Source organism: Lepidochelys olivacea (genome assembly GCF_965140295.1).
Source record: "Lepidochelys olivacea isolate rLepOli2 genome assembly, chromosome: 3".
NCBI lineage: Eukaryota > Metazoa > Chordata > Testudines > Cheloniidae > Lepidochelys > Lepidochelys olivacea.
Window position 1 is genome coordinate 6,610,749 of NC_140413.1, and position 12,216 is coordinate 6,622,964.

General features: G+C 52.4%; 1 protein-coding gene across 2 annotated transcripts in view; it reads left to right on the plus strand.

The window, feature by feature from the left end:
• The first annotated feature begins 820 nt into the window (after positions 1-820).
• The window catches only part of ADCY3 (adenylate cyclase 3), a 94,481-nt gene continuing 83,085 nt past the window's right edge, over positions 821-12,216 (plus strand). For both annotated transcript variants that reach the window (XM_084624720.1, XM_084624721.1), the window contains exon 1: positions 821-3,275. In XM_084624720.1, coding sequence (XP_084480846.1) covers positions 2,601-3,275 — 675 coding nt within the window. In that variant the 5' untranslated portion in view covers positions 821-2,600. The remainder of the gene's footprint in view (positions 3,276-12,216) is intronic.

The following is a 12,216-nucleotide window of genomic DNA, read 5'->3' on the forward strand; positions in this document are numbered from 1 at the left end:
CCCCAAGCCCCCCCACCTAGCAGCTCCCCCCAAATCCAGCTTCTCCCCTAAGCTACCTGCACCCAACAGCCCCCACCTGTCTTCCCCCAGCTTCCCCCCCAGCCGCCCTCATTGTCCCCCTACGAACCCATCTCCCCCAAGCCCCCCCCACCCACCCAGCAGCCCCCCCAAATCCAGCCCCCCCTTTATCTCCAGCTTCCCCTAGCCACTGAGCTTGTCCCATCTCCCCCAAGGCAAACCCAGCTTAGCCACCGAACAGCCCCCCTGAAGCTGCCGCCTTCCCCCCAGGCACCCCCACAAACAACCCCCCGCCCCGCCCCGCCCCAGCTCAGCCGCGGGGCGCTGTCTGAAGCCGCAGCGCTGGGCCCTCGGCCCCTGCTCGCTCGCTGCGGCCGCCGGGGCCGGTCCCGGTCCCGGTCCCGGTCCCCGTCCCCGTCCCGGGCGCTCGCCGCGGCTGCCCCGCACGCGGGGCCGGGGGACGCCGCGGGCGCCCAGCCGCCGCCGCCGCCGCCGCCGGGCCAGGCTCCCCGAGCCCCGCGGGGAAAGGGGGCTGCTGCGAAGGAGCGGGGCGTGCAGCCGCCCAAACGTCTCCCTCCCCCGGCCCCGGGGGTCCCCTGCCCGGCTGAGACAGAACGGCAGCCGCCCCCTCGTCCCTCCAGCAGCAGCTTCTCCCCCCCCGCCGCCCAGTCCTGCAGCAGCGAGCCCGGCCCGCCAGCTGGGCGGAGCGAGCTTCCTGCGTTGATAGCTCGCCCTCTGCCCCGGGGGGAAGGGGCTTCTCCCCCCGCACACCTAGGGGGAATATCCCCGCCGCCCTCTTCCTTAGTGTCATGAGCAGCCCACCCCCAGCCTGCATAACGGAGTTGTGATCCGCTGGGCAGCCTGACTTTCCTTTCCAGCGCCCCCACCTCTCCCCCCCCGCCAGGCGCTGAACTCCAGGTTTTGTTTGCAAGGGAGAGTCCCCAGCAGAGCGCAGGAGCCGAGCCCCGGGGTGGGTGGGTGCATGCAGGCTGCACACGTGTGTTCCCGAGCCATGCACTTGTCTGATTTTATTTTCTCTTCAATAATTTTAAGCTACGCCCATTCCCTCTCCTCCTCCATCATTTTTCTGCTGGGTGTCTGTGCTTGACAGATTCCCACCCACCCACCTCTGCGCACACGCTCCGACAAGACACCCAGTTGGGCGCCAAGGGGAAGAAGGGAATTCACCAAAAAAGCAGAGAAAAGAGAGAGAGAGAGAGACGGAAAAACACACAGACACGGCATCTGCCTCCCAAGACACCAGCTGCTGGGCAAGGAGGAGGAGGATGCAAGGAGAGGGACGCTGAAGATGGATGAGCGGAGAATCCAGAGGCAGAGTATGGACTCCGAATGGGGTTTTCGGCTGAGAGGGGCGCTCGGCTCTTAAAGAGACGTCTGTTTAGTTTGGACTCTGCCACCCATCCGTCTTCTCCTCCAGGCAGGACGTGGGCTCGCCCAAGAGCAAACAGAAGCCAGAGCAACCTGGTGACTGGCAGGGAATGCTAGCAGCGTCGTGGGGCTTCCAGGATCTGCCCACGCCGTCACTCTCCCAGGGTAGGAGACCACCATTTCCCACAGCCCTGCTTTAATTTCAACAAGGCCCAAACCAAAGAAGCCGAGAGGCTCTTCCCCACATCCCCTCCTGTCAGCACTGAGATGGTGAGGGGGGAGAGCTGGCCTTCTCCAGAACAAGGCCAGGGAACAGGCTACCTGGATTGATGGGGGAGCTGAAAGCAACAGTTGGGAGCCTTCAGGGTTGACAGATCAGTGCCTCTTCTGCTGACTGTCCTCCCCACCCCCCACCCCTTTTTTTTTCTTGTTGGCAACTCCGGATACAAACAAAATCTTCCTCCCTTCCCGTTAACAGCTGGATGAGAATCAAAGACCTGCAGGGTGCATGGAATGGCCGGCCAATGCTGTTTATGCCTTTGCCCCCGCATGGAGGGGGGAGCAGGTGCGATTTGGGGACCTGAGACCCTAGTGCATTGAGGAATATCATCCTGGCATTCAATTTGCAAATGGTTGCTGGGGACGAACGGTCCCGAGAAAACCAAAGGGGGAAAAATTGGGGAGGGAAAGGGGGAGAGAGACCCCAGATTCTGGCTTCTCTACTAAGGAGGCAGTGAGACATTTGTCTTTTTTTGGATTCTGTTTTGATTGCAGCCCCCAAGAGCACGGGGACTGGGGAGCGACTGGAGGAAGCTGGCTAGTTGCAGCTCATGATTCTGTTTGTTTGGAGCCCAGCCAATTGGTTTTTAAATTGAATTTTATTTTTGGTGACATTTGAAAGGGGTGTGAGTGGGAAGGGTCGAGGTGTTACAGAGCAGCCAGTTGAAGGCTTCAGTGCAGGGGGAGGCAACTGGCACGCTTCCCCATTTGGAGCCTGGGTTTCTGACTGGAACGTCTGGGTTGGGGAGGACGTGGGTCTGAGGGGGAGAACTGAGATGCCATTGCTGATGCCTCCTTGCCCTTGCCTGTTGCTTGCCCTGAGGTAAATGGGAGCTGGAGCTCCTTTGGCGTAACCGTCGGCTGCAGACGGTGCCAGTTCTCCAAGGGTTGGCTGGGAAAAGAGGACAGGCAGAATGCCCGGGAACAGGGCCTTCTCTGAGCCGGAGTACTCGGCCGAGTACTCGGCTGACTACTCGGTCAGCCTACCCTCCGACCCTGAACGTGGGGTGGGCCGGACCCATGAGGTGACAGTGAGGAACTCAGGCTCATGCCTCTGCCTGCCGCGCTTCATGCGGCTCACCTTCGCTCCCGAGTCCCTGGAGAACCTCTACCAGACTTACTTCCGCCGGCAGCGCCATGAGACCCTCTTGGTGCTGGTGGTCTTCGCTGCCCTCTTCGACTGCTATGTCATCGTCATGTGCGCTGTGGTCTACACCACCGACAAGCTGGCCACCATCCTGGTGGCCTCAGTGGGCTTGGCCGCCCATATCTTGCTCTTCATCCTATGCAAGTACGGGCTCCTGCCGGACCGCATCTCCCGCAAGTTCATGCCCTATGTCCTCTGGATTCTCATCGCTGCCCAGATATTCTGCTACCTGGGCCTCAACTTTTCCCACTTCCACGAGGCCAGTGACACAGTGGGCTGGCAGGCCTTCTTCGTCTTCTCCTTCTTCATCACCTTGCCCCTGCGCCTCATGCCCATCGTGCTCATCACGGCCGTCTCCTGCGGCATCCACACCCTGGTGCTGGGGGTCACCATTGCCCAGCAGCAGCAGGGCGCCATCAACGGAGAGGCCTTGCTACGGCAGGTAAGGGGAGCCGGGATCCTGAGGCAGAGGTAGGCCAGCGGGAAGGGGCCTACTAAGGGCAGGAGGTTGGAGGGCCTATAATGTGGGGGAGTCAGTAGGGCCAGGGAGATGTTTCATGTGTAACTGACCTTCAGGGATGGGTACAGGGAAGTGAAGGCCCCTGTCACACATTTTGCAGGCTCCTGGGGTGAGGTAGTGAGGCAGCCTGTGCTTATGTTGAAGTGGGCCATGACTGGAAGCTTGGTCCAGAAGAGCATGTACCACCAATCGTGTCGCCAGCAATACTGGTCAGACCTTGGGTCCGTCTTCCCCACATTAGGGACATTGAAACACCATGGCCCTTACCTTACATGCACTCCAAGCCCTGTGCACCTGGGTCTGGGATAAGGGGACAACGTTTCTGTCTTTGGGGCTGTCTAGTTGCCCAGAGAGCAATGGTTCTCGAGCTGTGGGTGGCCATCTCCCCAAGAGGGGCTCCCCACCAGTTATTCAGAGGATCAGAAACCACCTCCTGTTCTCAGCTCCTGCCAAAGCTAAAATAGCCACTGGCAACGGTAGCCAGGGCCATTGTATACATCATCACACGATTCCCCCAGCACCACCTGGCTGCCCACTGTGCCCTGTATATTAAACTCTAGGCACCTGCCCATCATGGCGATGGGCATTTTAACGATGTCATCGGGGAGAGAGTGAATAGTCTGGGGTGCCAATGTCCGTTTGTGTATATGGATAGTATTTATCATCCAAAGATCTCAAAGTGTGTCACAAACTGGGGAGGTATCATTCTCTCTGTTCTACGCCTGGGAAAACAGAGGCCAGGGCAAGGAAGTGACTTGCCCAAGGTCGCACTGTATGTCGGTGGCCGAGTTGGGGGCAGAACCCTCACTCCCAGTCTGGTGCCTTCTTTGCAGGTTTACTACTTATGGTGGCCATACAGACATGCCAGGAGAATCCCAGCTCCTTTGCTGTTTTGGCCTCCCAAATGGCTGCCTGGGGTATTAAACCAGCTTAGAGAAAATATAAACACAGATGCCCTAGAATTATTGTATGCGGGGATGGAGTTTGCACACTGAGGTGGGGCAGCCGCTGTGCCAGACCACTGTGAGAGGACATGCCCATCTTCTAATCTATCACAAGGATGGAGCTTCCACCAGCAATGTGGGCCACCACTATTCCAGTGGCCAAATGCTGGTGCCATTGGATCCACTGGGAGTTGTGCTGTTTTAGATCAATGGGAGCGGGCTGTGACCCCAACCTGTTTCTCCAAAGGAGACCCTCCTGTAAGCAATCTGCTCTAGTGTGATTTTTTTTTTTTTTGTAATGCTCCAGCCCAGGCTGGTCTCCGGCTCGTGGATGAGCCAATTCCTACTAACGATGTTTGCAACGGGACCAGCGGTGACTTCCATTCCACTGCCCGCTTAGTGCTCTCTGTTGGGCATTCTGCAGAGGAGTGAGGCTGCTGCTTTCACCGCTATTCGAAAAGACCTTTATTTGCAAAACCCATTGGTGGTTTCAGGTGCCCAACCTGTGACCCCGTAGAGGGGTCTGATTGTCAGAAATGCTGCGTGCCCCCCATGTGAAAGTCAGGCTCCTTTTAGGCCCCCAAATTCACTAGACATTGTTGAAAATTTAGGCCAAAGGCTGTGTGACGAGAGTGCCCTACTTCTATATATGGGTCAATAGGTAGTTACAAGCTGAGGTGCCAGGAGATGGTGCTCCAGAGCATGTAGCTCTGGGCTTTGTAGGCCTAGTGAAACTTGCTGTTACTGTGCACTGCAAATGGCTTCCCTTGTGTAGTGCTTTGCATTGGCTCTTAGCAGACCGTGAGCTTTTAGGGGCTGCTATAAGAGTACAGATTGCTGTGGGCTAGATCCAGCTCTCATTGGCTTTACCAGGATCAGGCTCCCGGTGCAACAGTACTAATTGGGATGGGCTGGTGTGGGAGTCAAGGGCTATATTTTTCCCTTTGGTAGTGCCATGAGGCGCTCATCCCTCTTTACAGCGGTGGGGAAGAATCATTACCACTGTTTTCCAGGTGGAAAAACAGCAGCTGCATGACTTGCCCAAGGCCAGGCAGCGAGTCAGTGACAGAGGAAAGAATAGAACCCCATGCCTGCCAGCTGTGTACCCTACCTGCTTTGCCTCTGCACCGATACACAATTCAAAGCATGGCAACGGCCTGTGATCTCACGCCAGGCATAGCCACCGCCCCGTGACTTTTCCATTGGGACGAATTCAGTCAAGTCTGACTTTTGCAGACAGCCTGTATCTATATTTCTATTGTTTCTTTAGTCACCACCTAGTCATGTCCATGTGTTTCATGGCTGTGACGCTTTCCTCCTCGGCCCTTGGTCCTTTTCCAGATGGGCTTCGTCTGGTCTTGAATGGTCTCAGCTGTTTGCAAGGGGGCATTTGGTTGTGAGTTGCACTCAGTGGGCTGTCTTCTCTTGTTGCAGGTTTTCCACAGACGTTTTAGTGCAGGGGTTTTCAAACTGGGGGTCGGGACCCCTCAGAGGGTCAAGAGGTTATTCCTTGGGGGGGTCGCAAGCTGTCAGCCTCCACCCTCAACCCCGCTTTGCTTCCAGCATTTATAATGGCATTAAATATGTTTAAAAGTGTTTTTAATTTATATCGGGGGGGGGGGGTCGCACACATGCTTGCTATGTGAAAATCACCAGTACAAAAGTTTGAGAACCACTGTTTTAGTGCATCTGTTCTCTTTGGATGACAACTGGACCCTGGTGTGTGTGTGAGTGAGTGAGAGAGATCAAGGGGTGGGACTGCAGTTTTGGAAGCAGAGCAGAGGCAGGGTGTGAAAAAGCGTGAGCCTGTCTGAGGGTGTTGCCACAGTTTTAAAAAACCTCTGTACAAGACTGTTCCCTGTTTAACAGTTCAGCCCAGCCATTCTTTAGTGGTCTGACAATCTAGGCAAGAGCTGCCAAGAGGTCGATACAATACAGTACATCAAGCATTTGCCCAGGGAAGAGTTGCACAGAACTAGTGGGCTAAAGACTATTAGATGCCTGTAAATATCGGGACAAATTCATCCCTGCCGTAACATCAGTGTAATCGATGGGGTTTTTACATCAGGAAGTGAATTTGGCCCAAGACATTTTAGACGCAATGCCAGGCAATTGAAACAATAGCATTCACCATTCTCTTACTGCCTTGGACCTGCTTATTTGGGCAGCCTTTATATTAAACCCCCAACATCCCTCTAAAGGATAGGTATGGGCAGATCCCATCTTACGAACAGAAATCTGCCCTGGGCAAGTATAAATTGACCGATGCACTAGACCATATAGCTCTTTCCTGCCTCAGTGTCAATAACTTTATCAGCATGACGACAAATGATGCATTGAGTTTTTACAGTATATCCAGTGTCTGTGTCTAGTTTTGGCTTTCACAACAGGCATGAGTAGGCCTGAACTTGGGGAACTGGACTGAGCCAAATAGCTCAGTGTTTGTATGGGATACCATTTATGCCGCCAAAATAATAAATCAGGCCTTCTGGTGTGTGCTTCAGACCCACAAATGTCTCCTGGAGGCAATTTAAAAAAAAAAAAAAAAAGCTGTTGAAAATATATAGACTCATTGTCAGCACATAGAGATCCTGGCTATAAATTCAAGCCCTGGACATACACAGTAAGGGACGGTCTTCGCCTCTGAAAGCTTACAGTCTTAACAGACAAAATAGATTATTATCCCCAACTAGAGAATTGAAGCGCACTGAAATTAAGTGACTTACCCAGGGCACACATGAATCCATGGTAGAGCTGGGGACCCAGATCTCAAGAGCCCCAATCCACTGCCTTCATCACAAGACCTTCTCCCCACAACTACAGTACCAATCCTGGAACCTTCCCACACCTCTAATGTGCCCGTTTTGTATCACTGGCCTTTTCAGATTTGGTACTAGCTGCCACATATTAGGAGACTGTTTCTGCAATACTTTTCTTTCTTCCCAAGTCACATACCATTTCCCTTCCTTGCCTCTTATCAGGAACCATCTGCATCTTTCCAAGAGCTTCTTTGCAAAGCAGAAAGTGTCTTTCATAGTCAGTTTTTGTCCCACATATGAGCTACTAATTCTTTCCTCCTCAGCTTTCCTGTGGGCCCTTTGTGGCCTGGCTTTTATTTCCAGTTTGTACCCATGGATTCCGTGTAGGGGAAGAATCTGACTGTGTTTTGCACATTCAGCTGTAGTAAGATATCTGTGCACTGGATTTTTGAAAGGTTCTGTAGTAATCCAGCTTGTTGTGGGGTTTTTTGCTCTGTTTTGTCCAGTAGGCAGTATGTTACCTTTGTCAAGGTTAGTGGAGCCTCTTGGGCACCGCTTATCTTTGAGTAGGGTTGTTTACATCCTGGCTATGGATGTGCTAATGATTAGGGACCCACCAAATTTACGGTTCATTTTGGTCAATTTCACGGTCATAGGATTTTAAAAAGAATAAATGTCATGATTTCAGCTATTTAAATCTGAAATTTCAGTGTTGTAATTGTAGGGATCCTGACCCAAAAAGGAGTTGTAGGGGGTCACAAGGTTGTTTAAAGGGGGGATATGGTATTGCCACCCTTCCTTCTGCGCTGCTGCCTTCAGAGCTGGGCCCTCAGTCAGCAGCCGGCACTCTCCGGCCTCCCAGCTCTCAATGCAGCAGCGCAAAAGTAAGGGTGGCATGGTAAGGTATTACCACCCTTTCTTCTGAGCTGCTGGCAGGGGTGCTGCCTTCAGAGCTGGGTACCCGGCCAACAGCCACTGCTCTCTGGCCGCCTAACTCTGAAGGCAGTGCAGAAGTATGGGTGGCAATACTGTGATTTCTTCCCCCCCCCCAACTCCCTTTTGAATCAGGACCCCCAATCTGAGAAACGCTCGTCTCCCCCGTGAAACCTGTATAGTACAGGGTAAAGGCACATAAAAGACCAGATTTCATGGGGGGAGACCAGATTTCATGGTCCACGATGCATTTTTCATAGCTGTGAATTTGGTAGGGCCCTACTAATGATGTTGAGATCGGAGTGTGTCTTTAGCACGGCTCTGTCTTGGGTTCCGCAGTGCTATGATAGGTGGAATGCTCCACTGCTCTCTCTGTTTCTCTCTTTTGCACGTGTGTCTGTGTGTGCTGCAGACCCAGTGATCAGAGCGCACGGGACCTCCAAACCGCAGGATCATCCAGCAGTGGTCAGGGCATCGCAGCACTCATAGAATCATAGAATATCAGGGTTGGAAGGGACCCCAGAAGGTCATCTAGTCCAACCCCCTGCTCGAAGCAGGACCAATTCCCAATTCATGATGTGGAGTCCTGAAGAGAATTCAGGACAGTGGTCTCCAAATGGGCATGGCTGTCCTGTGAAAAGTGGCTGGCCCAGCATAGTCACCTTAGCCTCTAATGGAGGGCTTGAGGCCTGTTAAAGAGGTGTGACGTGTGGGTGAAGACAGGCTACCCACTCCAAATGTTTCCAGCCTCTTTGAAGAAGTGGCCAAATCCCTGAGGTTTAAGGTTTTGTCATTCCCTGGGGCTTTGCCCTGATTACCAGTAGTGACCAGCAGCTGTGTCATGAAGACCCCTAGTGCAGATAGCCAAAGTTTCTATTTGCACTGGTATAAACTCATCCCTGGGTGCAGGGCACCACTGTAGAACCGGCTAATAGTGGCTAACTCTGCCTGTACTAAGCCGTACTGTGGGGTGGAATTGGAGCAAATCCCCAGGCGTGAGAGTTCACGATGGGCCTCCCCTTGTAATACATTGCTGTGAATCCCAGGTAAAGAGATGATCTGTTCCGTGTCATCCACTGAAACCAAACCCTCCACCCCAGCACCAGCCTTTCAGTGCTCTGTGTTAATTGTTTCTGTCGTACAGGGCATACAGGGCCAGGAAAACCTTGGCAACTCGGCATGCCTGAGTCTCTGCACTCTGGAAAAGAGGAACATTATGTCCAGAAATAAACATATGCGTTATTATTAAAGACATTTATATGGTTCCTGGAGGGTTTTGCTATTAATAGGGTGTTGCTGGGGCAGTTCTAATCTGGGCTGGAAGGCTATAACAAGCAAAGCCAAGAAGTTCTGCTCCTGATCAAGCTGACAAAGAGGCCGGTGAATGATGCACCGCAGCAGGGGTCAGAGTTCAGGTTCCAGTAAGAAATCAGGAAGGATGGATGGCCCAGTGGTGAGGGCACTAGCTGGAGACCAGGTTTCAATTTCCTGCTCTGCCACAGACTCCCTGGGTGACTTTGGGCAAACCACTCTGTGGTTCTGTGCCTCAGTTTCCCAGGTGTTCTATAGGCATAATAGCTCTGCCCTGCCTCACAGGGGTGGTGTGAGGATAAATAGATCCTGCAGTTGTGAGAACCAGCTACTTCCGGGAGGTAGGAGAAAGTCAAATGTTCTCCAAATCTCTGCAGTCCACGTTGTCATAGGATCCAGTCTCTGGTAGGTTGGGCTGTTATATGGGAAGCATGGCTGCGTTCATGCTATCTTGGTGCTTGCAGCCCCAAAAGTAGCCTGGAAGTCCTGGGGAATGGAACAGAATGGAGGAGAAAAAAGAGAAAGAGAGTCAAACCTCACAAAAGCTTTGAGTTCACGGAGAGTTTTGGATGAGGCAGTTTCACCATAGGGGGTGGGTGGTAGAGGCTTTTATATAATTCAGATAGCTTGGTCCCTGTCTGATGCAAAGTCCCTGGAATATAAACAGTGAGACCCACAGGGCTCTCTTGTCTTTGTGCCTTCTTCTATACCACACTAGAGGTTTGGAACTGTCTGCCTCCTCTGAGTGTGTACGTGTGTGCTGTCATCCTCTCGGGGCAGGCCCAGAGACTAGCCCATGCATGGAGGGTGGGACCTGTAGATTGTGTTCCCCAGTGGTCAGATTGGAAGGAGGGGGAAAAGGGGCAATACACTAGTCAGACTCTATTCACAATCCTAGAATAGCTGGATGTTTTTGCTAAAATTATCAGCAGCAATACAGTTAACAATGTTGACTTTGGAACAGTCACTATTAGGTTTCAGAGTCAACACCAACATTGCAATAAATGGGGGGAGGAGTTCACCCTTCTCAGACACATTGCCGCAAACTCTCAGGAAGTCAGTACTGCCTTGAGTCACACTTGCTGAGCCCCCAGAATTCCCAGGCCACTTAATGAGGTGCCTAAATATGGATTTTTGATGCCTTATTGTAAGTGACTAAGGTAGCAAATCTTGGCCTGGGTTTTTCTCCCTGCTGCCAATATGCAGCAACTCTTGCCAGCAGCTCCATGTCAGCTCTTAGGGCAGAGCCAGCCTGTTTGTTATATGTTCGTACAGCACCGAGGACAGGGGTCCCACTAAGTGCTGCGTTAATATAAATAATAAATACCTCCCTGGTGTCCTCGAATTCTATGACCTCATCCTTTCCAGCCGATCCAATTACCGCTTTTAAGATCTTCTCCCTTCTTGATTCTCTCTACTGGGTTCCCAGTTTCTTCTCCAATCACAAGTGTCTCCTAACTTTCAAAGCTCTCCATACATTTGCTCCTGCCTCCATCTCCCCCGGCTGCGCCCAATCTCCTCTCTTGGCTGCTTCTCTTGACAGATCCCATTTGAAGCTTCGTTTCGTCTTTCCTCCCATACCTGGGATGGCCTTCCAGGTGTAGACCAAGTTCCTTCCCTCTCCTCCAAATCCCACCTGTCCCAGAGAGCCTATTGACAATGACAAACACATTCCTGTTGGCCATATCTATACTGCTACAGGGCTAGGGGAAGCGGGCTATAAAGCGGTTCAGGGGGGCAGTGTAGATGGGATGGTAACTATGTCCCAAGTCCAGTGACAGCCTTGGGTTGGCTCAGATCCCCTGGCCAGTACACAGGGGAACACAGGGTTGTGACTAACCAAGTCTGGGGGACAGACATTTTTGTCCCTGTTCCTCAGGTGGTGTAAATCAGCTCTTCTGAGGTCAGTTTACATCGATCTGAGACTCTGGCCCATGGTGCCTAGAGGCTACAAGTGCCTTGGGGCAGGGACTCTCTGGGTGTCGTGCTAGGATGTGTCTCCTGTGCAGCGCGTTGTGATCTCCCAGCGCTATGGTGATGATCGAAGCAGGGAGGTTATTAACCCTGGTTTCTTTCTCCCCGCCTGCTCCCTCTCTCAGCTTGGGAATTGTTTGTGTTTTAGTCTCTCCTCCCATTCTCTTTAAAGCCGGCTCTCGCTAATTGTTTGTATTTAGCGTTAAGTAAGTGAAGCCCTGGGCAGCCTCTGCAGGGAATTTCCTGCCTCCCGAGCCACAGGCAGTGCAACAGCACCTCTGGGGCTGAATTAAAGGTGTTAGCAGGGATGAAACTAATGGGGTCCTAAAACCCTTCCACTGCGGTTAGGCTTGGAGTGTAACCCACAAGCCCACGAAAGTTTATGCCCAAATAAATTTGTTAGTCTCTAAGGTGCCACGAGGACTCCTCGTTTTATTTGCTGATACAGACTAACACGGCTGCCCCTCTGAAACCTCTTTCTCCAGGTGCTTCTGTTTCTAGTGCTCGTACTGGTTCTGCTCGCCTCCTCAGTGTAGCTGTTCCCTAGCTCCCTCTGCTCCCTGCTTTCTGACAGGAGACTGTTGGCAGAAGGACCTTGAATCTACCTACTAGTTTAGGGTTGCCTTGGGCATGGGGTTGCATCTCTGACCATTTTGGCTAGTTGCCATTGATGGACCTATCCTTTATCTCTTTCTTCACTGCACCCAGTTATACTTTTGGCCATCAACATCCCATGGCAATGAGTTCCACAGTTTAACTTGCCATTGTATGGAAAAAGTACTTCCCCTTGTTTGTATTAAACCTGAGGCCTATTTAAAATAAAAATACCTTTGCGTGTGCCGCTGCTGTTCTTTCTTACTCTCTCACCCTGCCCCCTTCCAGATGTTCTTAAAAAAATCTTATTGGGGTGCGGTGGGGGGTTAATGAAGAGCCACAGAGCCT